Source organism: Eleutherodactylus coqui, chromosome 1 (genome assembly GCF_035609145.1).
Source record: "Eleutherodactylus coqui strain aEleCoq1 chromosome 1, aEleCoq1.hap1, whole genome shotgun sequence".
Lineage (NCBI taxonomy): Eukaryota > Metazoa > Chordata > Amphibia > Anura > Eleutherodactylidae > Eleutherodactylus > Eleutherodactylus coqui.
In genome coordinates this window covers 323338081-323365494 of record NC_089837.1, presented here as the reverse complement: position 1 = coordinate 323365494, position 27414 = coordinate 323338081, and the positions used below count along the sequence as shown (strand labels likewise).

The 27414-nt window shown below is 41.0% G+C and overlaps 1 protein-coding gene across 2 annotated transcripts in view; it reads left to right on the top strand.

The window, feature by feature from the left end:
* The window catches only part of MYOM3 (myomesin 3), a 129812-nt gene extending 102600 nt beyond the window's left edge, over positions 1 to 27212 (top strand). For both annotated transcript variants that reach the window (XM_066575073.1, XM_066575074.1), the window contains 14 exons: positions 1820 to 1864; positions 2391 to 2527; positions 4175 to 4319; positions 9967 to 10026; positions 10114 to 10181; positions 11117 to 11239; positions 12293 to 12380; positions 15227 to 15265; positions 16294 to 16399; positions 19254 to 19417; positions 20914 to 20950; positions 24333 to 24355; positions 26218 to 26273; positions 26873 to 27212. In XM_066575073.1, the coding sequence (XP_066431170.1) occupies positions 1820 to 1864; positions 2391 to 2527; positions 4175 to 4319; positions 9967 to 10026; positions 10114 to 10181; positions 11117 to 11239; positions 12293 to 12380; positions 15227 to 15265; positions 16294 to 16399; positions 19254 to 19417; positions 20914 to 20950; positions 24333 to 24355; positions 26218 to 26273; positions 26873 to 27154 (1373 nt within the window). In that variant the 3' untranslated portion in view covers positions 27155 to 27212. The remainder of the gene's footprint in view (positions 1 to 1819; positions 1865 to 2390; positions 2528 to 4174; positions 4320 to 9966; positions 10027 to 10113; positions 10182 to 11116; positions 11240 to 12292; positions 12381 to 15226; positions 15266 to 16293; positions 16400 to 19253; positions 19418 to 20913; positions 20951 to 24332; positions 24356 to 26217; positions 26274 to 26872) is intronic.
* Positions 27213 to 27414: the final 202 nt, after the last annotated feature.

Here is a 27414-nt window from a genome sequence, read left to right as displayed (position 1 = left end):
AGCATTGAAACTTTCACCTGAACCAATTTTTATTTTAACTGGGCTGCCTCCAGGCCTAGTTACCAATTAAGCCACATTAACCAAAGCGATTAATGGGTTTCACCTGCCCTCTTGGTTGAGCATGGGCAATTTTTCTGACGTACATTAGTACTGTTAGTACACCAATTTTTTGGGGCCCTCGCCTACAGTGTAATCCAATTAATTTTTTGCCAACCTGCATTAAAGCTGACATTACATCAGCTGTGATGGGCAATGCAATGGGATATATTTATGTACCGCCGGTGGCTTCCTGGCACCCACCCATGCTGTCGGTCCACAGGGAGTTGTAACGGCATGTGTCCACTTCTAAAGAACCCCAGTCTGACTGGGGCATGCAGTGTGGGCCGAAGCCCACCTGCATTTAATCGGACGTTACCTCAGCTGTGATGGGCACTGCAATGGGATACATTTATGTACAGCCGGTGGGTTCCAGGGAGCCACCCATGCTGTAGGTGCACACGGAATTCCCATTGCGGAGTTGTACCTGCCTGTGACTATTTATAAAAAAACGCGGTCTGACTGGGGCATGCAGACACCTTGACAGAATAGATAGTGTGTGGCACATAGGTTCCCCATTGCTATGCCCACGTGTGCAGCTCCTGATGGCGGTGGCACAGGATTATATTTCTCATTGCTTCTGTACAGCATTGTGGGCTATCGCCCCGCCCCTTTTAAAGAGGGTCGCTGCCTAGCCGTGCCAACCCTCTGCAGTGTGTGCCTGCGGTTCCTCCTCATGGCAGATGCACTTATAAATAGACATGAGGGTGGTGTGGCATGAGTGCAGCTGAAGGCTGCGCAGGGACACTTTGGTGTGCGCTATGGACACTGGGTCGTGCGGGGGGGTTGGACAGCATGTAACCCAGGAGAAGTGGCAGCGGAGTGTCATGCAGGCAGTGATTGTGCTTTGTTGGAGGTAGTGTGGTGCTTAGCTAAGGTATGCATTGCTAATGAGGGCTTTTCAGAAGTAAAAGTTGTTGGGAGGGGGGGGGCCACTCTTGCCGCTATTGTGGCTTAATAGTGGGACCTGGGAACTTGAGATGCAGCCCAACATGTAGCCCCTCACCTGCCCTATCTGTTGCTGTGTCGTTCCCATCACTTTCTTGAATTGCCCAGATTTTCACAAATGAAAACCTTAGCGAGCATCGGCGATATACAAAAATGCTCGGGTCGCCGATTGACTTCAATGGGGTTCGTTACTCGAAACGAACCCTCGAGCATCGCGATAATTTCGTCCCGAGTAACGAGCACCCGAGCATTTTGGTGCTCGCTCATCTCTAGTTTTAATGCAGGTCTTGAATCAGTTTTAATAAATATAATTTTTACCCTACACCTGGGTTGCATATTGTAGAGAATCGCACTCTTACCAGTTTTTTACCCATCCCTTCCTATTTTGAAATATGACTTTGTAACCGGACAACCCTTTTAATATGTTAATTCTAAATGCTTGTACACATCCGCATCAGAGGTACATTCGAAGCCTCTATTGCAGATTTCCGTTAAAATCCCAAAAAAATGGATGGATACCATTAAAGCCAATGTGGTCTACTAGACACCATTCGGTACCATCATAGGATGATCCATTCTGGTCATGGATTCCACTTTTCTGTTCCTATGACATAAGAAAATGGAATACATAATGCCAATGTGAATGTGTCTCAATACATAAAGGGGTGTTTTAAATCATATATATGATGATATAAACAATTATCAATAGTTATGTATATCACAAATTGTAATGGGAAATTAATTTGTTCTTTATTTTTATTTTCTACCTTGTTAGAATTATCAGATTTGCTCAAAAAAAGCTATGATATTCAACACCCATGTAAGTATACAGTCAGTATAATTGCAATTCATTAAGCATTAATAAGATTTTACAGTTGATGGTTATTTTAGATTATTGGACTGTAAATTAAAATGCTTACATGACATATGATGCTAGGATATTGTTTAATCTGTTTTGATCTGTTTTGCTATTTGATATCAGAAACATTTGTTGGTATCCCAGAATCTCTGGACTACCGAATATTCAGAATTCACTGGTTCTGATTATGTTGTTTGAAGCTTAGAAAGTTTCCTCAAACAAATGAAATTGTAAGTGAAAGAATTGTCTCCGTAGTAGCCATTCATTTTCTTGATGGTTTCCCCCTTTAATTTCTATTATTGTACATAAAATCTAATTTTACCACAAGGAAACAATAGATTGTAATCTTCAAACTGCCTATTGCCTGTTGTAACTAGGCTGTAATGCCTATGTATATACATATACTATAGTGTATTTAATATGGCCTATGAAATGTTGTGGCTTAAACTTGATGGTATATTTTATCATAACATGCTAATATTTCTAGTGTTACAGAAAATATCTGGATGGAATGTGGAAGTGTTGGAGAAAGGAGATGTGCGGCTCTGGCTAGAAGTGGAAAAATTGTCTCCTGCTGCAGATTTGGAAATGATTCTTAATGACAAAGTCATTGAAAATACACCAGTATGTTGTTCTATTGTTCGAGCTGTGTATATGCTTATTTCAGCTTTACATATTAACACACCTATGGTTCTGTTGCCATAGCAGAAGTCCCTAGACCACATTTCGAAAACTAACGATAGATAGATAGATAGATAGATAGATAGATAGATAGATAGATAGATAGATAGATAGATAGATAGATAGAGATAACATTATTGTAGCTCTTACAAGATATTTACAATAGTGCACATAACATACCAGATATTGTGCTACTGCGTTTCCCCGAAAATAGATCCTACCCCGATAGTAAGACCTTCGGGGGAGGCTTGAAATATAAGGCCTCCCCTGAAACTAGGACCTAGCTCAGGTGCCCTAAAAATAAAAAAAATCAATACTCATCTGGTTCGCGGCATCCCGATGGTCTCCGGCGGTGGTGCGGCAAACGGCTGAGTCCTCCCTGTCTGCCTGCTCAGCTTCTGCTGGTAACGGGGCTTTGAATACCCCGTCTCCAGCAAAGCGAGCCTGTGATTGGCTAATCTCAGCGCCATCTGCCAATCACAGCCAGCGCTTGATGCACCAATCACAGCCATTCAGTGGATTACATCACTGAATGGCTGTGATTGGCTCATCAAGCGCTGGCTGTGATTGGCTGCTGGCGCTGTGACTAGCCAATTACAGCGCTCGCTTTGCTAGAGGCGGGGGGATATTCAAAGCCCCGTCGCCAGAACGAAGCTGAGCAGGCAAATGGGGAGAACACTTGCCGCAGCCCCGCCGGAGACCATCGAGATGCCATGGACCAGGTACGTTTAAACCTCCACCCCACTCCCCGAAAATAAGACACTGTGCTCTTTTTGGGGCAAAAAATAATATAGAACAGGTTCTTATTTTCGGGGAAACATGGTATGTACCTACCATAGTGTCCACATTAGCAGCCACAAAATATACATACAGTTGTACTACCCACATAATAGCCAAGAGGATCCTCATGATAGCAACATATAACTGTATAAGTGAAAACAAATATTCATTCTCTCACCAATTCCAGCAGTAATGGATCCATAACATGGCAAAACAAAAATCCCAGGACACCGCTAGCTAACTTTTCCTGATTGGAGAAGGCACATTTCCTTAGAATATTGCCATTTACTTAATATAACTGTAGATGCCATTACTTAGAGAAACATCTAGATCTTTTTGGATAGTATTAATTATTTTGAAATTACTATTATCTATTTATTTGGATCTGTTCAATGTTGTTGTTTGACACTAAAAAATGATCAGAGATCGACTATAAAAGAAATCCTGTTATTTTCAATAGAATTTCCTTCTGCTATAAAATGTATCAGTTTTTGTCAGCTGAGATCATCTGTCTTTCTGTCTTGTGTAAACAATGCCCATCATACAATTTGTTATTTTATCTATAATTGGTAAATATCATTAGGATACAATAGATTAAAAATAATGGATGTCACAAATGGCATCAGAAATGTTCTATTTCCCCGTTGATGTCAATGTGAATACAGTATTTTTCTATCCAATGTGACAAATATGAACACATAGTGAACACATTCACTGTGCAGAATAGTGAAAACATTCACTATCTAGCATATTACATGGATGTAGAGACAGTACAGGTATAGTTAGTCAAGTATACATTTCTCATTGCAGAAGCGAAAAATAAATTTTGTCAAGGAAAATGGTCTCATAGAAATTATCAAGGAAGACTTTGGAGAAGAAGATAAGGGGACATATACTGCCAAAGTGGTAGATGGAAAAGCTTCAAACCAGTTCAGTATCATCCTTACCGGGGAAGGTGGGCAAAGTTTTGACTTTACACCCTATAATCATTATTATACATTGGATATGCCCTTGCGTTTGTGCACATGTGGAATGCTTTTTAGTGTTTTAAGGTTAAAGGGGTATTCCGGAGACAGTGCAAAATTTTCAAAATTATCCTAACATTTCCACTTGTTGCCATTATTCTAAACATCCATCTAAATAGTCAAACTGAACTTCACCAATCTGCACCACCGCTGCCAACCTGCGCCACCGCTGCTTTCTAGCCAACATCAGATTTCTTCGTTGTTATTTAAAATGACTGCACATTCACGACTGTACAAACTGTATCATCATTACAGAATGTGAAACACTGAGTATGTCTGACCAGCAAAACAGCTAAACGTACAGGTTGTAACCACTGGATACCACTGTGAGCAGGGGAGGCCACAGGTGAAACCATATCTCTGCAGCTCTGTAAAGCAAGTTATAACATTATATTGCAAAATTACATGAAATCACCTTATGAAGCATAAAGCTTTCACTTTGAATCACCGGAATACTCCTTTAAAGTGGCCATACACTAGACAAGTTGTATGGCCAATTTAGGCGACTATCTGTGGAGCATTGAGGTCTTTTCATGACACGAACTAGCATAACGAATTCCAAATGATGGCAGGTATCTGTGTAAAAGTTGATCTATTGTATTGGATTTTTTTGGTGATCATCAGGTTCTATGGTTCAAAAGTAGGGATGAGCGAACGTACTCGGTTCAGGTGTTTCTGCACTTGAGCACCGCTTTTTCCAAGTAACTGACTACTCGGACGAAAAGATTCGGAGGGGGGGGTGAGACGCCGGGGGGCGGCGTGGTGGAGTGGGGGGTAGCAGTGGGGAACAGGGGGGAGCTCTCTCTCTCTCCCCCCCCCCCACCCCCAGTCCCCTCTGCAACCCCCCGCTCACCCCTGGCGCCCCCCGAATCTTTTCGTCCGAGTAGTCAGTTACTCGGAAAAAGTGGTGCTTGAGTGCAAAAACACCCGAACCGAGTACGCTCGCTCATCTCTATTCAAAAGTCATTTATGCCAAGGTGACAGATCTGCATACAATCAATGGAAGCTCATGCCACAAATCAAGGGAGACATCAATCAGCCGAATATTAACTAAGTGAAGGCATAGAAATAGAGCGGTCTGTGTGCACAGTTGTACCTCAGCACCACAAATACCCTCAGTCTGTGCTCATGTATCTCACCCAGCTTGTGGTGAATCATTACTTGCGAGTTTATTATCCTTGCTATTCAATGCCAGTCCACAATACCTTTTTAGGAAATTCTCCCCATTTTCAAAATCCCGATTTGCTATGTTCACCTTTCTGAAAATATTTTTTTATGAAAAGTGCTGCAAATTTGTAAAAAAGTATTGATTACAATTTCTTGTGTCTACTGTCCTTTTGTAGACCTATATTTTCACTCATTGTATAAAATCGGTCGCTGATGTCCTATTTTTCCCGACATGATTTTTAACGCGCCTAAAAATCGCTCATCTGAATGAATACATGGGAATCCAATTCTTCAGATAGTTGCCATTTTTTGACGCAGCTAAATTGGTTGCGTATATACGGTTGTGTGAATAAGGCCTAAGACACTACATACTGCTCTGCTTAGCTCATATGAGCAGCACTAGCCAGTCAGAGCACCATGTAGTGTCTTAGGCCTCTCTCATAACGCTGTATGTTCTATTTTTGGGTGTTGCAGTGCGTTTTTGGAAACCTGCCTCGTTCATTGAAATGAATGGGGTGCGTTAAAAACACAGTAAACTGCAGTGTACAGTGTTTTACAATGTTTTTTAACGCTGCTTGCTACGCCACCATGAGGGGGGGGGGGGGAATTGTGACGTCATCAGCTTGCTCTGCCGTAAAAATGCAGTAAAATAAGCAGTAAAAATGCAATCAAACAGTCACAAAAACACTGTAAAACGCTGCTCTCCACGCTGATAAATGCAGCGTTTTTTCAAATGCTTGTGTGAGTAGCCTTAGGGCTCAGTCACACGGGCATTTATTGCCGCGATTTGCGCATGCGCATGCGTCCGGCGATTTTTTAAAACCATTGCTTTGCAATGGTATCGGACACATGAGCGCTTTTTATGCGCTCGTCCGATAAATTAGAGAACAGAAATCGCAGATCGCACCTATCTGCGATCTGCGATTCCTGTTCTCTTCTCTATATGCGCTCAATGGGGCCGGCGGCAGCAGCGCCGACCCCAATGAGAACATATAGAAGATAAATCATTCTTCTCTGCCACAGCTGGAACAGCTGTGGCAGAGAAGAACGATGTTTGCCCATTGAATTCAATGGAGCGGCAATACAGCCGCTCCATTGAAAGCAATGGGCTGCCGGCGTGCGCGGGGTTAATTGTCGGGAAGGGGTTAAATATATAACCCCTTTCCTGCAATGCATCCTGAAAAGTGAAAAAATAAAAAAAATGTATGTACTTACCTGCTCCCGGCAGCTGGAGATCCCGGCGGCCGGCCTGCAGTGGGTGTGAAGGGGGTGTGACTCAGGCTTGCCCCTGATTGGCTCAGCCTGAGCCAATCAGAGGCTGATCTCAGTCACACCCATTCATGAATTCATGAATGGGTGTGACTGAGACTTGCTTCTGATTGGCTCAGCGCTGAGCCAATCAGGGGCAAGCCTGAGTCACACCCCCTTCACACCCACTGCAGGCCGGCCGCCGGGATCTCCAGCTGCCGGGAGCAGGTAAGTACATACATTTTTTTTATTTTTTCACTTTTCAGGATGCATTGCAGGAAAGGGGTTATATATTTAACCCCTTCCCGACAATTCATCCCACACTCGCCCGCAGCGCTTGCATTCAATGGAGCCGCTGTATTGCCGTCTCCATTGAATGCAATGCGCTGGACAGCTCCGGCCCGTTTCTAATGAAACGCGGCTAGGAGCAGATTTTCGGGCGATTTTTGGGCCGATTTTTCGGCGCCGGTCACGCGATTTGCGCATGCGCATCCGTCATGCGATGCGCAAATCGCATGAAAAAACGCCCGTGTGACTAAGGCCTTAGGGTCCATTTACACCAAACAATTTATCGTTTTAACGACCGAATGATGTCAGAGTTCGCTTGGGCTGCCTGTTTATACAGTCACATACATTGTTGCTCATTCAAACAAGAAATTGTTCAGTTGTTCACATTCACTTTATAAGTGAGACCGAACAAGCCAACAATGAATTTTATGCCTATATGAAGTGAACACTGAATGACAAGTGAACGATTTAGCGTTCATTGTTCGATCATTGGCTGCATTTACACTGAACAATCGTTCATTTTCGCTTGTATGAATTATTTATTTGAACGATAATCCTTCCGTGTAATAATGTCCTTTAGATAATGTCCTGTAATAATGCCCTTTAGAACAGTGTGCATCATGTAGTCAGAGAAGTAGTGCGGCCATCTTTGTTTGTCCAAACTCAGAGGGTTCCTTTAAATGAAATGCAATAGAAAAGTTCTATAACATGCTTTACAAAAATTGCAGAAGAGAGACAAACCTAATAACTACAAAAGACAAGCAACATTTCTAATCTTATTTTATGTCATGTACAAAATATTACAAAAATAGATTCATCGTATTACACATTGCATTGCAGCGCTTGATGAACCAATCACGGCCATTCAATGCGATGGCTGTGATTGGTTCATCGAGCGCTGCAGTGATTGGCTGAGCCTTGGTGGTCGAGAACCACAGGGGCAGAAAAGACGTCTAAGTGTTTCAAGTATAATGGAGCCCTTCACAGAACTAGACGATTAAAATATAACTTTTATTAGTTGACTAAATAAAATAGTTTAAGACATGGGCTGACAGACGAACATGAAAACATAAATTGACAACACAAGGTATAAGGGTCAGGGTAGAGGTGATCAAACTCTGCCGTGACCTTAGTTTTAGTGCGACTATCTAAATTTGGATAATTAGATAGTAGGGTATCTACTGGACTCGATGGTCCTTGTTATGAGGTAGATATCTGATGGCACTTTATTATTTTGACTCCTAACTAAATTAATCAGGGTTTCACAGAGCATGTATAAGGTCTCATATAAACCGTGACTTAGGGAAGATGGAAAGGTGTCTTACTAAGATGGAAAAGCTCAAGGGAGATGAAATTGCTCAAGGATAGATTTACTCATTTGCTCTCAAGGATAGATTTGTTCATTTCCTCGACGCGTTTCTCTACTGATGTGTACAGTAGTTCATCAGGAGCGAAAAATTACTTGTTGATGAGTACTTTAGATTGTTGCCCATAGAAAAAGTGCTCAAATTGATGCGCTTTTTGTATATTAATAGATCCAATAATTAATAGCCCATAGATGAATACTCCGAAAAATGTATCAAGCCTCTGCCAAAATTCTTGTATTGGTATCAGCCGATAGTATAGGGTAGCTTAAACGATGTCAGGGCTCGGTCAAATAACTCTATCGCTTTGACTATGTGGAGTGGATCAAGAGGACTCAAAGGTAAGTATGATCAATACATACTAGTATTTATAGAAGGTAATAGCGGCAATGTACAATGCCTGCCTATTAGATATTATAAGCAAAGCGATATAGCAAGTCAAACCTTCTGGCTCCTCAAAGTGAGGGACAGGAGGTTGATCTTAAGCATATGGAGCCGAGAATACTGCTAGTATTGCGGTTACTAAACTCTAATTACAGAGTCAAGTTGTAACCCAAAAATGGTTAAAGATAACCTAGTCGCGGTAAAGCACTTTGTATACTAGCTAAAGAAGATAAGTTGCTGCAATAGCATCTCAGATAGAACGGTCTCAAAAAAATAGAACCGGAGGGCATAGATACCAAGCAAGGAGAATGGAAAGAGGACAGAGTAATAGAGCCTATAACTCTGATGGTGAGTATGAGGCAGATATCTACCTCATAACAAGGACCATCGAGTCCAGTAGATACCCTACTATCTAATTATCCAAATTTAGATAGTCGCACTAAAACTAAGGTCACGGCAGAGTTTGATCACCTCCACCCTGACCCTTATACCTTGTGTTGTCAATTTAGTTTGGTGGTCGAGAACCAATCAGAGCCAGCGCATCCTAGACGCTGGATTTACGAACCCCATGACCTAAAGACTACAAACAAGTGAGTATTGCCGGAGGAAAAGTGTGGCGGAGCGGACAGCGCCTGTTAGGTAATGTATCCTTTTTTTTTCTTTTTTTTAAACAGCCTGGCCTTATTTTAGAAACAAACAGTAGGGCTTCCTACTGTAAAAAATTTGCATCGCAGCACATGAAAACAGCAATTTCGTGCGATGCAACACAAAGGAAGGCTAGATAGGGAAACATGGGCTACAGAACATCGCAAATCATGGCAATATTCAGCATGTCACAATTTTTTTCTAGCAATGTAGAAGCCTACAAAACATCGCTAATGTGAAGGAACCCATTGGAAAGCATGGGCTTCTCATACATGCAATTTGTAGCGCTGTCTCTTTGCAAGAAAATCGTGCGATTTTGTCACCCTTGTGAAAGTGGCCTACAGCCACTCCTCTTTATAATCTGCATGCTCTCTGCAATTTGTAGTCATGCATTTGCTATAGACATTTTTTGGTAAAGTTTAAATACAATGATATTTGCTGTAGAGATTTTTTATATACTTGAATATAATTTAATTCACAGACTTCGATAAGATTCTTGATGAGTCTAAGCGGAAAAGAAAACATTGGAAAAGGATGAACGGTAAAAAGTTAAAGTTTTGTCAAGATTTTTCCTACTATGTAGTAAAATACGAGCAGTCACTCATAGCAGTTTCTTTACTTATAACAGGACCACATTTTGTGGAGCAGTTGCAGTGGAAGGTCACAGAAGAGTGTCACACTATAATAACATGCAAGGTGTGTTCTGTAATATGCGCCATATGTGTATAATGGTTTAGAGCGAGGAGACTTGTTGGATTTTAAAAAACATCTGAGGTGCGGATCCACTATTTTTTTTAAAGGAAATCTATTATCGACATTGCAGCATATGGACCCCCTCATAGCAGATCCTGGTGACCGACTGACTGGGTTCAGATAGTATTTTGTGATTTTATGGCATTATGTCAGTGTACCAGTAATATGCTACAAAGTATCTGGTAATATGGTAAACTACCAACAAGTACCTAGTGATACAGCAGTGGCCCATTTGCTTTATGTCTATATCTGACAATTTTTTGATCCATGATAATGCAGGTATTTGGAGGCCATCCACAGACATGATTGGGGTTTACTGGTGTGCCACAGAGAGTAGTAAATGATTTCATCTTTTCAGGCTCCTGAGATGTAAAGGTGGTTTCAAATCTCTGTCTGTCCCTCAGTCTTTGTTTTCCGTTTTTTTTCAATTAAAAAAAATGGAAGCAAACTGGACCCATAGAGAGAAATACATTTATTTTGCTCTAAGTTTGGGTCCAGTTTGACTCTGTTCCATACGGAGCTTGTGGCATTATTGTTCCCATCAAAAAAAATAGCGGGTGAATGGTGAGTTGCGGGAGTGAGCAGGGGGGAGCGGGGGAAGAGAGTGAGAGAGAGAGATCCCCTCCGTTCCTCCCCGCTCTCCCCGCCCCCCACCGGCAGCCGAATCTTTAGAGACGAGCGGGCAGGTACTCGAATAAGGCACTACTCGCTTGAGTAGTTTGCCTTAGTGAGTATGCTCGCTCATCTCTAACTATAACCCATATTTATCCCTATTATATTTATTGCATAATATCAAGATTTTGATTTGTGTACATTTCATGCTATTACATCTGTATAATAGTTAAACAGACTTGTGCTTGATTTGCCTTTTTGTTTAGGTGACAAATACTGAGAAAGACACAACTTTTAAATGGTCCTTTGATAATAAGCCACTTCCAGATGGGAAATATGATGGGCAATATGATAGACAAAGTGGATCAGGGACATTGGTTATCAAAAAGGTAAATTCAAAAAGAACTATTGCATCACACGCCATGGATTATCTACATGTACATTGTTTTCCTAAAGAGTTTCAGAAAGTATTGTGCATACCCTTTCTTACAGCGAATTTCCAGAGCATTATTATAATTATTAATAATGGCTTTCTACATATTGTGTAGTGATTTACAGTCAGAGGATGCAGTAAACACACAAAATGAAAAAATGCATTTTAAGGTCCCTCTCAAACACTGGAATGAGATTTGTCATCCTAGCCTTGTAGTGGGGATCAGTAATGTAGCCACTCAGTAATGATCTGATGTTTTGATGTGGGCTATGCGACGGCCCTTCTGCAAGTATTGCAACATAAAATCACTTATGTTCCATTAGACAGACAACAGGGATGGGCATACTGATCAGTGCGTAATTACAAATGACCATTGTCGACGGTTCCTCAAAGTAGGCTAAAATGGCACACACATCTTTGATTTGCAGTCACTTCACAGGCGTCACTTGACCAACCCACATACAGCGTATGCTAATGGATACACCATCTGGTACTTTAGTCTCTGCAACATATGCAACATTGAATTCCACCGTGTAGGCACATCACAGATGAGATGGTTGGGTGGTAGCTCATACTTTTGCTGCAGACGAGAGGCAGCTGGATGTGAATACTCAAAGTGCAGGCACAATTTACTGGTCTTTACCAGCACTAGAAGTAAACCTGGATAATTGTTTAGGAAGCACTGCACTACCAGGTTCATCACATAGGCCAGGCAAGGTACATGTGTGAGATTGCAGTGGTGCCCTTGTCACACAAGACCTGGCCTGCCATAGGGTAAGTAGAGAAATTCCTGCAACTGAAAATCAATTTCCAACATCTGAATGAGTTGTTTTTGCAGCATTCATGTACATTTGTGTAATTCTCATTTAAATGAATGAACAGTACATGAAATTCCTGGAACAAATCTGGTATATGTGAATATGAACATGAACAGTACAGAGGATATGAGCCTCTTTTCAAAAAAATAAACTGTATTTGTTATTAAAGTGTTATTGCATTCTCTCAATAGTTCACAAAGGAAGATAAAGGACAATACAAAGCTGCGGTGAAGGACAGCAGAGGAGAAGATATTAGTGACTTGGACCTTAACAAAGAAGGTAAGATAGGAATATCACATCAGAGGAAGATTAGCAAGAAAGTTTTAAAAATTTGCTTCAGGTCCATCTGTAACCATTTGAACACTATCCCAGTTATAGAGGGGGAACAGGACATGGTAACGTTTTCAACCAAAATGTAAGGATTACCATTTACTAGAGGTGGGGGAGGCAGCACAGTAAGATTTCCACCCAAAATGTAAAATTTGCCATATACTAGTACAGTGATACCTTGGCTTACGAGTGCCTCAGCTTGCGAGCAGGCTCTCTCTCGAATTTTTGCTCTGATTTAAGAGCAAAAACTCGGGTTATGAGCCTGTTCTCAAGTCAAGAAGCTCGCAAGCTTATGCTGGCGGGGTCTAATACTTACCTACCACCGGTGTTCCAGTCCTCGTGATTAGCTTGCTGGAGGCGGGGTATTTAAGCCCTGCTTCCAGGAAGAAGTGCTCTGTTGGCGTGACGGAGGACACGGCAGGCTGCAGCAGCTATGGAAACCCGCGGGAAGACCGAAACGCCGGCGGTAGGTGAGTATTGATGTTTTTTTTTTTTTACATGTAGTGTAGTGTGGTGTAGTGTAGTTAAGGCTTAGGGAGGTCCGGAACACATTAATCTCAATGGGGAAAAGTGATTTGACATATGAGTGTTTTGAGTTAAGAGCTCCGTTATGGAAAGAATTACACTTGCAAGCCAAGGCACCGCTGTATATCAAAAGCTGGAGCCAGAGCCAGAGTATGGTAACTAGGATAATTTGACTTACAGAGGCCTTTTTGGACAACAGGATATGTAGGGGGTGCAAGAGTCCTAAAATCATTGATATTTCTTAGATAATGTTATTTAGGAATGCATCTCACAGCAAAATTTTCAGAGTAGTATAGTGAGTTAATACGACATTGGGGTAGCTGCATTAAGACTGGCGTTTTGTACACTGATGTTAATATGCTGTCCTCCATCAGAAAAGCCAAATCTTGCCCCATCCGTGTGCCATAGAAAAAATTACATCAAACATGAGCTGGCATGAATTTCAGCTATGATCTATGCCAGTTTCTGGTGTAATATATAGTAAATGTTATCACCCGTAGCTGCCTTGACCCCCTATCACTGACCTCCTCTCTCAAAATCCCTCGAGATTATGTTCGCCTGGGCTTTACAATGTCACATCAAACTATTGCACCCCAGACTTAACTATTTCATGCATCATCCATGCACGAGATCCCAAACCTAGGTCAACATCAACATCTAGGGGCCACATCATCAAATCTCTTCTACTCCAATGACACACACATGCGCATAATCCTACCACTATATCCCAGCAAGTTAATAGCCAATATAGCCATTTGAACCATCACAATAACGCAAAATCAATCAACTGTATTATCATAGAAAAACGCTTATATATCAAACGATCTAAAAAGACCTATGTTTGCACCGTCATGGAATTACTCAAATATACTATCGCAGAAACTAAAACAACACTTCCATGGCTCTTGATCTAAAAAGACCTACAAATCAGGGTAGTATGTACTGTTACCAATATAGTCATTCAACCCCCTTCATGAAAGGGTCCCTTAAGGCCTAAATGGTTGTAAAGGGGCTATCCAGATTTGAAGGCAATTCAAAGGATCCACACTATATAAAAAAATATCTATGTGCAGGGTACCAGTGATATAATGTCACTTATGTAACAACCCTCGTTGACCCCTACATTAACGTCTGTTGTCTAACAATAGCCAAAAATGACAAAAAAATTATGTATAACAGAATGATTCTTTATTGAAATCATCAACCCATAAATGTAGATGTATCAAGTCACCAAATTGGTGGCCATATTCCAATTTGCATGGTTGTCATGTAAGTGTTCACAAAGAATCCGGCTGGCCATCACATACAGCTAGAAAAAAATGAAACAAGACACAGATTAAAAACAAACAAATAAAACATCCTTAGCCCGCCTGCAGATGGGCGGGTCGGATCCGGCTGTGAGGATTCTCGCCACGGGACGCGACCCGAGCGCCTGCAGAGAGCAGCGCGTAATCACCCGCGCCCGCGGCTCCGGCTGTTTGATGTGGCAGCCGGCGCATGCGCAGACCGGAGCCGGCGGCCGGACAGAGAAATAGAACATGCTGCGGTTTGTTTGCCGCGCGAGATTTCGCGCGGACAAACCGCGGCCATCTGCCTAGGATTGCATTTGCTAACGCCGTGGAATTTCCGCCCGTCTGCAGGCGGCCATACACAGATGTGATATCCCAAGAGTGCCAGGACCTCATATGTGTGGCTGAACATTATATTCCACATTTTGGTGACATACTATCCAGCAAAAAGATCCATCTCAACTCCTTTCTTATAAGCAATCTAATTCAATCACCTCCTTGTCCGCAGTGAACATACTGATCGGCTAATTGGTGTCCTGTGACATTGGGCCTTGTGTCTTTGAGATTAGATTATGAGCAGCCAATGGGGACAGGAACTGACGTGCTCTCTTTAAAGCGCTGCGGAATATATTGGTGCTATACAAATAAAAAAAAAAGGTAAAGGAAAGGTAAAAAAGAAAAGTAACATTTTGGAAAAAGCTGTCTGTTTCATTGCACAGTAAGAGAACAAACCAAATTTTGTTACACTCCAATACATACTGACCTTCCAGATCATTATTGGCATTTGACAGGTCATTTGCTATCCATATTCCCAGTGTCCTATTTTTTCTTAGTGGCCATGGCAAGAAAGTAGGATGATAACAATTGTGCAAAATTTCAAGTTTGTAGTCGACAAGGTGAATTAGGCAAATAAATGGGTAAAAGACGTGTATGCATTTTGCATAAAGAAGCTTGCATGTTCATGTGTTTATATTGTTTCAGCTTTTGAAGATATAATGAAGGAAATTTCTAGAATAAGTGGTAAGCATTTCTAAACTGGCAATTGTAAACCATAAAATGTCATAAGTTTCATACAAGCATGTAAGGTTGGTTTCACATCTGCGTAAGAACCTCAGGCCGAAGATGCCATTGCAGATCCAGCTGAAAATACTGGAAGAAAAAGCTGGGCGGACCCCATTATCAATGGGGTCTGCCTAGCGCTGCTCAGTTCCATCAAGACACGGAACCATTTGTCCACGGTGGTTCCAGTTTCCTGCTTCCCAAAAGCAGCAGGAAAGCAGAATCCCTAGCGCAGATGTGAAAGTAAATTAACAGGCACATGTATACAGATGAGTGTCACGGCCCAATCTATGATGCTGAGTTTGGCTCAGTAGACCCACAGTCGGGCAGAAACACTAATCCTTATTTGGGTGCATAAATGCACCCGTAATAGGCTCATGTAAAACTGGCCTAAGGATCTCCCTGAACTGTGGATGGTTGCTTAGTAGAAGTGATGAATGTTACATCTGTATGTGTGTAATGTTTCGTTAGATTGTTTTTGTCTATAAATGTGACTTACATAACAGTCAGACAACATTTTATTGGTAATCAATGCAGAAATCCAAGTCATTCCAAAGGGTTCACTTATTTTTTTCTTGAAAATATAGGTGGTTTTCATTGTATATAGAATTCACTTAATCAGATTAAAAAAAGGAAATATTTTATTCTAATTATAATACTATTTAAGTCAGTGGAATAAAGTGATACTCTTATGGACAAGTGATTACCACATCTATTTTCTTCCCTCTGTCCTGATTATTGAAACAATGCTTTAGACTTTACAGAGGACCTGTCACATCCCCTGAAACTGGCCACAGAGCTTTGCTGCTGGGTCCACACTGGCTTTTATTCTTCTACTGCCCCCACATTTGCCTGTAATTGCTCCCAATAGTTTCTCTCTATATAAAGTATTCAAAGTTGACTTTACTAACCCAATTCATTAAATGCAATATGGTACATTGACTGATGCTTTCCTTATAAATTGATTAATTTGTCTGTTGTCCCATAAGCACTCTCTGCCTCCCCACTGAAGTGTCAAGGCACAGCTGAAGGGGTTAGGATCTACAGTGATGTGAAACAATTCACGGATATCATGAATCCAACGTGGCACCACAAGTATGTCCTAACACCACTCTCTCTGTTTAAATGAATGATATTTAGATTGATTAAAATTTTGCGGCATGTGCATACACAAACGTTGACTCTGTGTGTGTGTATATATATATATATAATATAATTATTGTATTTTCTAGTTCCTAATTATATCATCAGGAAAAACATTAATCCTGATATCACATATAAGAGATAGATATTATATACCACCTGCAATGTTTTCAATTGTTTCCAAGCTTTGAGACTGGAGGCAACAAAGGTGGAATAACAAGACTACTCAATAGAGCACTGGTAGGAGCGGTGTCACCATCTCCCATATCCTAACACAGGTTTATAGGTTATACATTGTGTTTATAGGTATTCATTTTAATCCTACCATTCATCTACTGCGACCATCACACCCGCAGGTAAACTCTATCTGGTGATTTCAACTCAGCCCTCTGGCCAGTCTGAAATTCTCTCCATGTGTAAAACCTTGCCTATTGTTATCCCATAGATTGCAGATGATTACATATAGAAGATGATATAATTAGGAACTAGAAAATACAATAAGAGGAGAAGATGAACTTAGAAAAAAATACTAAAACTATGGAAGATTCAATCAAGGATATACAGAAATTATCAGGTGAAAATGAATATGAGAAAAAAGAAAATGCATTAAAACTTACGATTGAAAAATATACTGGGTATTTGAAAGAACGCAAACACTTCCAGTTTACAAGGGATCTGCGTGACTTCACTGAAGATAGGGCTTACGATGTGCGGTAACTAACAGAATCAGGATTAAGTTCATCAGAGGGAGAATACTCAGGGACCGAGACCTCCAAGAGAGACCAAGAGGTAGAGCTGATACCAGGCCTGAAACAAGAGGCAGGGGCAAGTCCAACTTATCAAATGGAGGTGGTTTTTTAGGTCCACTGATATCAACATATATGTTGAGAAATCGGGGAGGAATGATAACACCCCCATTAATAGAAAGTGTGCAAAATGGCGAGCTGCAACCTGGAGAAAGTAACATCAATCGGGTTGTGAGTGGTGGATCCCGTGCACCTCTAGATGTAAATAATGAGCTACAGATTATCAATTTATCCACTAGAGTTTTTTCTGACAGTGAAATATCAGTAATGAAAAAAGGCCTCTCATTTATACAAATAAATTCAGTAGCTTTGAATGGACTAAAGATGTCTCACTTTTCCTGAGAAAATTAAGATGGCATAAATTTTTCGCCATCCAGGGCCATAACAAATGCCATGAGGTTGGCATCGACCCAGAGAAAAATTGAGTAGTCTTAATATGCTAGAGGAGTTGTTCTTAGAAGGACAACGAGAAATGGGCAAAGGCCTATTCACAAACCTGCAACAAAACAGTACTGGTACATCTCCACCTGTCGAGTCCCCCTTTATTGATATTTTTGAGGCGATGGTAAATGAGGAATTTGTAAAACTCTCCGATGTGAGAAATATAATTATCAAAATCTATCAGCCAAGGAAAAAAAGTCTTGTCTCAATTGAAAAAGACAGATGCATTATCATCAAGCCCTCCGAAAGGGAGGGATTGATGCTGTAGGCTACTTTCTCAATCACCGGGGTCTACGCTGTAGGGTGCATTCCCACGAACGTATATTGGCTCGGTTTTCACGCCGCCCCTCTGCACTATTTGCAATGGGGAGAGGCGGGATGGGGCGGGGCTAATTTCATGGAATTTAGCCTCGCTCCAGTCCCGCCTCCTTTCATTGCAAATAGTGCAGAAGGGCGGAGAGGAGGCAGAGAGGGGGTGGGAGCTCAGTTCCTGCTCCTGGCTCTTCCATCCTCCCCCCCTGCACACGAGGACAACGTATATCGGCTCGGCGTGAAAACCGAGCTGATATACGTTCGTGGGAATGCAGCCCACGACCCATAACTGTCTACTGATTTAGCTTCTGTGGTTCGTTCTAGAACACAATTACTTATTAGGATTAATGTTTTTCCTAATGATATAATTAGGAACTAGAAAATACAATAAGATAGATATATACATGTACAGAGTCATGGTTTATGTATGCACATGCCGCTAAATTTTAATGATTAATCAATAAAAGTTCATTTTTAAGTTTAGTTCTTTTCAGTGACTCAGTTTAAAGTGCTAGATTCTGCCACTGTGAATAATGATATTTAAATGGCTTACTTAATAACTCAATACATACCAATAGTATTCTGCTACCTCTATAAATGGGGAATATTGTAATCTATGTACATATTAAATCCATATTGACAAGCTTATGCAAACAATGACGCAGATTTCCTAATAATGTCTAATAATGAAAATTTAGACTAGACACTCTTTAAATTCCCAGATTTACCATAGTGGGGTTATTATTCTGATTCTATTTATCTATAGACTGGCTATTTTTACTTTATGCCTCCTATTAGTTGGCTTCGCCAAATTTGGGTGCAGTTTTTATTGAAGCCTAGGTTCTTGCCACACTGTGTCATATTTAGGCGGTTTCTTTGCAAAAAGTGGCACAAACACGTGAGACAGTTATTTTGTGCAATTTGCCCCAAAAAACACATATTATCAATAGTAAATCTCTTCCAGTCCTAATCCCTACAGACAGAATTTTAACATATTAAAAAGTGAGAGCTCTGCCTATACTTTGTTAGTATTTTATATGACACACCTATAGTGTGGCAAGTCACCACTACTAACTTGAGCAGAGATTTAGCCATTCACAGTCAAAGACTGGTTGTGGCTGCTGGGTTATATAAAAGGTATGATGAACAAGTTTAGTTTCCGATATGCCATCTATACTGTAGCTTATGGTGATTTTATTGCTCTTTGAATGCCTATATAAATAAACTATTGTAATTTGTCTACGCAGAACTCAGAAATTGCCCAGTACAGAAAAAGTTAAATCGGGCACCACAGAGAACCAAATATGGCTTGAAATTAACAATCTTACTGAGTCAGACCGAGGTCTGTATACACTTGAACTGTTTGATGGTAAAGACATCCATAAACGGACCTTTGACCTCAGCGGTAAAGGTAATGAATATCGAGTCATTTCATGGGCTCTCTGTCTTAAACAAAAGTTTAATTTAACTCCTGCATACAAATAACGGAGCAGATTTAGCAAACAGTCTAAAAGAAATCCATAGCAACTATCACATGTTTCAAGAGCACAATACTAAATGAAAATTGCTCTGTGATTGGCTGTTATGGGCAACAAAAGAAACTTTTTACCTTAGACAGTTTCATAAATCTTCTCCAATGTTTCCATTCAATTCATTTTTAATACCAGGTTGCAAATGATATTCTAATGCATCACTGACATAGGCATATAGCTATAGGGCATTGGTGACAAACCTATGGCACGTGTGCCAGAGGCGGTACGCAGAGCCCTCCCTGCTGGCATGTGCACCAGCAGCCGCTCAACACGATAGTGAATACCAGCCGGGGCTGCGGCTCCCCTGACAGTATTCACTCAGCAGCACTGATCCCAGGTACACACTATGAAGTCAGTGTGCACTCAGGATCCTCCTCCCCCCTACCTTGACGTCTCCTTCTTGGTTCGGTGAGAGTAGAGGGGAGGGGAGGAGGTGTCCGGATGCACACACTGACGTCACAGTGTGCACCTGGGATCAGTGCCCGCAGCTGCACTGAGCAGAGGAGCAGCAGCACTTCAACAAGTGGGAAGGAGGAAGTATATGGGTCCCAGGGGGAGCACTATTACTACTGGGGCTGATATAGGGGATACTATTAGTAATAGTGTCCCCTATATTGACCCCAGCAGTTATAGCATTACTACTGGGGCCGCTGTGGGGGTCACTATTCTACTGGAGCCGTTGTGAGGGTCACTATTACTACTTAGGGGCCGCTCTGGGGGTCACTATTAGTACTAGGGCCACTGTGGGGGTCGCTTTTACTATTGGGGCCACTGTGGGGGTCGCTTTTACTATTGGGGCCACTGTGGGGGTCACTATTACTTCTGGGCCACTGTGGGGGATGCTATTACTACTATGGGCATCACTATTAATACTGCGGCCACTTTTGGAGACACAATTACTACTGAAGACACTGTGGGGCTCTCTATTACTGCTAAGACTATTGTGGGGGTCACTATAACTGCTAAGGACACTGTGGGGGGTCACTATTACTACTGGGGCCGCTGTGGGGGTCACTATTACTACTGTGGCCACTGTGGGGGTCACTATTACTACTGGGGTAACAGTGGGGGATGCTATTACTACTGAAGCCACTGTAGGACCACTATTACTGCTGAGGCCACTGTGGGGTCACTATTACTACTCGGGCCGCTGTGGGGGTCACTATCACTACTAGGGCCGCTGTGGGGGTCACTATTACTGCTGAGGACACTGTGAAGGTCACTGTTACTACTACATATATACGCCTACGCTCATGTGCAGGAGCCCTCAATCCGAAGCATCACCCAAAGTAATATTGCTATCCTAACTTGAGTAACACTACATATAATTACCTAATGCAACCATCTTGTAAATAATTTCTTTCTTTATTTTCAGCATTTGATGATGCAATAGTAGAACGGGAGAAATGCAAGTAAGTGTTAATAAAAAGAAAAGTTATAGTTTCTTTTTCTAAAAGTCTGTATCACATTTTAGAGAATTTATTATAATAGAGAACTCCAATCACAGCTGCTCAACCCCTTAGATGCTGCAGTTAGTGCTGACTGCAGTTGTTGATCTAGGTGGTTGGACAGAGGGAGGGCATTTCCTCTGCCCTCCAATCGCTTCCCCTTCATGATACAATTGCAAGGTGTCATTCCATTGTCATGGGAACTGGAGTCACAGTGAAGGCTTCCAAACCTCCTGTTCTATTAATTTTAATACACCCTGCCTGTGGAAGAGTGTAATATTGCAATAGCCAGCAACTAACATACCGCAACACAGAAGTATTGCGTTGTATTAACAAAATGATCAATAGATCACCTATTGAAGTCCCAGTGAAAACTAATTTAAAGAAAAGTTTATACAATTTTTCAAAAATAGAAAAAGTTTAAAAGCATTAAAGTTTTAATAAAATTGAGGTTTCTATTATATAGGCCCCTCAAAGTAAAATGGTCACCTAAAAAATAAGTTTTAGCTATTTTCTTCAAAATTAAGAAAAGAATTGCCCTTCTACTTATAAGTTTAGTAGACAAATTTAAAAGATGCTTACAAAATGATACCAACATAAAATAGATATATGGAAAATGTTTTTTATTAGCTATTTTCTGTGGTATGAGTATCTGTCTTAGGTCACTTTCAAACAAGCGCATTTTTACTCTGTATTTAGTCCCTGTTTTACAGACTATAATACGTAACCAAGGTAAATGCACTGGCTGGCCGTTAAATACAGAATTCAATTTAAACTCGCTACCTTCATCCACAAAGCCCTCCATAGCGCAGCACCCCCCTATATTGCCTCCCTCATCTCAATCCATCATCCAGCCCAGGCTCTCAGCTCTGCTAATGAAACCAGACTGAGTGCCCTTTTAATTCGAACTTCTCATTCCCGCCTCCAAGACTTCTCCAGAGCAGCACCGGTCCTCTGGAACGCACTACCAAAGGCTACCCGAGCAATCCAGGACTCGCAGAACTTCAGGCGTGCTCTAAAAACGCACCTCTTCAGGGAGGCATACCGCATTCCCTAAACAAACCCCTCTGTATTCCGCCTGATAACATGCTCCCTGACCTACTGACTGCAATCCCTGCTAGCCATCATAAACCGCTCCTGCAGTCATACTGATTCTGCCATCACACGGCTAAATGTCTGACCATTGTCTATGTGTATAACATCGCTCACTCTCCACCTCGCCATACAGTGCACATCTCCAGCCCCTTTACCTTCTGTATCACCCCATTACTTGTAGTATGTAAGCTCGTTGGAGCAGGACCCGCACCCCTATTGTTTCCATCAACTGATGGATGTAACCGTGGTTCTGTAATTTTTGTATTTTGTCCTTCTGTATTCCCCTCTGTCTATGTAAGCGCTGCGGAATATGTTGGCGCTATACAAATAAAGATTATTATTATTATTATTAAATATATGCAGCTTTTTACATGGCCATATTTTTTGCATCCATGTTTTAAAATCGCAGCAAACACTGCTTTTGCCAGCTTAAAAATTGTGCATCGTTCAAATTTTTTTGTAAATGTAGAATTCTTTCATAAAAAAACACAAAACATCTATCAAAATTGACCACTTATAAAGTACAACGTATCATGAAAATACAGTCTTAAATCACTTGGATAACTAAAAACATTCGAAAGTTATTGCTGAGTAAAGTGACACGTAGAATTTGAAAAATGGAGCTTGGTTAGGAGGGCCAGAACTGGCTGCACAGGGAATAGGTTAAAAGGGTTGTGTGCTTTGGATAGTCCATTTTTAAAAAAAAAGTTTATATGAAAATAAACTGATCAGGGAAGATGGAAATTCACCACCAACTATAGATCAATAAATTCTCATCTAGTCTAATGAGTAGATTAACAATTTTCACTGTACAATAAGGCTAGTGCTACAATGGTCAAGCGACCAAAGATTGCTGTGTAGCACTGCAACCTCACACTGCCATTGAACTTGTCGTACAAGTCACAGGTTACCTCACAGTTACCTCACACTCACAAAAATTCCAACCTCAATGGGTTTCTTCCGATCCCGACGTCACTGTATAGCTCAAGCCTAGGGCTAAAATAAAAAGGTGATGTCAAATCCTTTCAGTAAAATAAAAAGAATGGTCAAGTCAAACTTGCAGCACGTATATTAGAGGAGTTGTTTTGGCGGAAAAAATTGTTGCAAACAGCTTAAAGTAGTGGCAAAACATAAAAAAGCCATATGCACCTTTCCCAATTTCTGGATGCTTCTATTCAGCCAGTGCTCAGCCCCCCCCCCCCCCCCCCCACTGGTCTTCACTTCCTGTTGTATCAGCAATGACATCCCCACAACAGGACACATTACCATTGCAGTTAACCAAAGTGAGCTGCTAATTGGCTGCAGTGGTCACATATCCCTGGCGTTAGTGATGTCATCACTGCTCAAGAAATGCAAACCAGGCATAGGTGAAATAGATTGGGATGGGGATCTATTGAATAGAGTGTGGATTTTTTTGTTTTGCCATCACTTTTAGCTGTTTATATTTTCTTTATGCCCTGATAGACCCTTTAAGTAATTAATTAAACTATATTAATTCAATTTAGCATTGCATTGTTTTGACTGATGTTCAGAAATCAAACCTTATCAAAGGTCAATTTTACTGACATCTAGTCAGCCTGCAATTCAAAATCATATTTTACTTGAGTGATCCTAATTTAATATTCATATTGGTTGAAAACCAGCACACTACGTGTTACATCCGCCTTTTTACATGCATTGTCAGGAAAAAGAACTAAGCAGGTGTAATAAACTAAAATGTAACATAGTTTGGAATTAAAACCATAAAGATTTATGACAGGTAGGGATTTCCTAGAAAATGTTGGCAAGCATGAAAACATTGCAGTAGATTTCCGAAATTTCCCAACAGTCTTTGTTGATGATTTTGCTCTTGGAAAAATGAAAACTAAGTTGTGATTGGCTACTATGGGCAACAAAGACAGTTATTCTTTTAGACAGTGTCATAAATCTGACCAATTGATTCATATAGTTCCTCTAGCTATGTCAATTTGTAGGACAAGGTGTTAAGCCTTAGCATAATTGGCACATCAGCTTTTCAACCATAATTCTCAGAAAGCGCCTTTGCCATTTTCCTTCCTACAATGAATACTTTGGTAACTACTAGAATAGTTAAGAAATAAAAAGTGATTTTAGGTCAATTCAGAATTCATATTGACATGGTAAACATGTCATGGTTAATCTTATGGATATATATTTGTATTATATCACAATATCTATGATGGTACTCTCTGCTTACAACGTTTGTAATATATTTCTGTTCTATTTCTTTCAGGGAAGCTGCTGTAATAGAAAAGAGTAAGTAACCATCATAAGGTCATGCGATTGTAATTATATATGTAATTTAATGAACATTATATACAGTATGCTCAGTCCTGTTTCATTGAACCCCAAATTGAGGTATTCTCCTCAAAAAACATTGATTCTGGAGATTTCCATACATAATGAATCCAATTTAGCTTGTATAGCAGTGCTGTATGGCTCCACTAGGAGGAGCCATATAGCCTCAATGCACTGCTATAAGGTGCTTTCACACAAGAGGAATATTTCTGCAATCCACACTTAAGGGCTCATGACCACGGCAGGTCAGATTTTGCCGGCAAAATATCACAGCGGAATCAGACCCGATGCCCCCCATAGACCCTTTACTTACCTCTCCGGATCCGCCACGAGTGTCTCACCCGGCGAGCCAGCACGCATGCACAGTGCAGCGCATGACATGCCAGTGTTGGGGCAGTGACGCAGATTCTCGCAGTACTTCCGCTGTGCTCACAGCGAAAGTATCGCGGGATGGACGGCTTCCATTGACTGCAATGGAAGCCGTCTGCAAGATTTTCCGCATAGAATAGAACATGCTACGATTCTCCCCCGCAAGCGGAGAATTGCAGTTGATTTCCGCTTCTGGGCATGGGAGAATCGTTTACCACAGCATGTCTATAGAAGGACATTGCTGCGGAACTCGTGGCAGTAATCCGTCTATGGGCATTAGCCCTTAAGATGATGAAAATTCCACACCAAAATCTGAATGTACACATACGGGTTAGGACACCTGCACACTTAAGTTTTTCGTTGCACGTTTTTTTTACGCAATATCGCTGCGTGTTTTTCACGCGATTGTCAATGGAACTTTCTAATGTTAAAAACGCATCACAAGTTGGTGCTTTGCGATTTTTGTGCGATGTGTTTTTAACATTAGAAAGTCCCATTGACAATCATGTGAAAAAAAGGCAGCGATATTGCGTGAAAAAAAGGCAGTGATATCGCATGAAAAAAATGCGTGAGAAAAATGCAAGTGTGCAGGAGCCCTTATGGGGCAGAAATTTGCAGCAGCAGATTAACCTATGTCTTTAGGTGTGGCTTGCAGAAATATTCTATATGTTTGAAAGCACCCCTACAGGCTCCCTAACCTAGGTTTTTCTGCGTGCAATGAGTAACTTGTTTTATAGGCATAAGCACTGAGTATGTTTTTTTATTTTTTAAATAATAACACAAAATTAAAGCAAATTTTAATTTTCTGAATAATTGGCCATACATGAAATAACACTATTTCTGGTCATCCTTGTATCCTGCATTTATCAACACTTTTCCCTCTGCAGGTTGTATATCTGATTTTCTCTTCTCCAAGAACTGCTGGGAGGAGATTTTGCCATGCTGTGTTCTAAACACTGTGCGCAGTGAACTGCAGATTCTACTCTCTGTCTGTCACAGACATAGCATGATCCTTTAGGACAGTGTACAGCAGTGTAAATGTGAATAAATAGCAGTAACTAACCTAATAGCATGTCTGAATGATAATCATTTGGATTCCCACGATCCAGCAAAGATCTGAACGATTATCATTCAGACATGCTATTAGGTCCCGTGTAAAAGCACCTTAAGAGAAACAGGTGTCACTTTGTTCTTTTTATTGCTATGCATTGGATCATAATCTAGCCAGCTATAAACCTTGACCGCTACGTAGTTGTGTGTTAATACAGTTACCATAGTCAACTAAAATGAGATAGAAAATGTTAAAAAGAGCAAATAAACTGTGGTATTAATACAATTTTAGGGTAGCACTGAAATGTGTTGCATTTATGTTTTTCTTTTTATCCACTTTTGTCAATTCATTATAATGGCATTTGCTGTATAATTTACTATGTTGTTGTTCATATTTCTAGATCGTGCTAAAGTTGTCCGAGGCCTTCCAGATCTGGCGACAATAATGGTAGATAAGGTATTGCCTACCAAAAACTAATAATAGTCCATTATTTTCTTGAAAGGTGTTAATTTCACCTATAATGTGAAAGAATAATTTATACATCACTCTTGTGTTATATTGCCTGGTGTTGGAACTTACTGTATGACTATCATTAATGTATACATTGTAGATCACATATTTCAACGTTCCCAGTAACACGGTTATTATATAATAATTAGAGATGAGCGAGCGTACTCGGCCACGCCCCTTTTTCGCCCGTGCACCACGATTTTCGAAAAGATTCGGGGGGCGCCGTGGGTGAGTGGGGGGTTGCAGCGGGGAGTGGGGGGGGAGAGGGAGAGAGAGAGGGCTCCCCCCTGTTCCCCGCTGCTACCCCCCGCTCCGCCACGCCACCCCCCGGCCCCCGACACCCCCCGAATCTTTTCACCTGAGTACGGAAGTACTCGAAAATCGCAGTGCTCGATCGAGTAATTACTCGAAACGAGTAGGTTCGCTTATCTCTAATAATAATAGATCCTACATTTTGTGATAACATATAATGTAGTTAAAATAAAAAGGTGTTGATATCTACATAATATGTAACAAACCAATGAGACTTTTCCTCTCATTTCTAGACCCTGTGTTTGACCTGTCATATATCTGGAGATCCTGCTCCTGAGGTCTCGTGGATAAAGAATGAGAAGGAGGTGGTGTTTAAAGACCGCTATAAATTGGACATCAAGGGTACAATTGTAACTTTGACCATAGAGAAGATCTGTGCTGCAGATACTGGGCGCTACAGCATTACTGTGAAAAACAAGTATGGTTCAGAGGTTGGGCAAGTAACTGTAAGTGTTTTTAAACATGGTGAAGAGCCAGAGGAATTAAAGACATTTGAAAAACCTGCAAAGCCCTAGAAGTCAAAATGCATGTTACAAGTTGAAGGCTAAGTCTCAATAAAGAAATGATTCCGTGTGTCTGTATCTCGCATGTCCTTATTTTCACATGTGCAAGCCTTTCAGCTTGTATTGATATACAATCTGATCCAGCACCCGGAGTCTATAGGAAATGAACTTTATTTCTGTGTCGACACAACCCAGAGAGGCCTATAGGTATGGTCTCAAATCTCTGAGTGGCTATTACATCACATGTACACGTTTATATAGGGAGTAGGCTT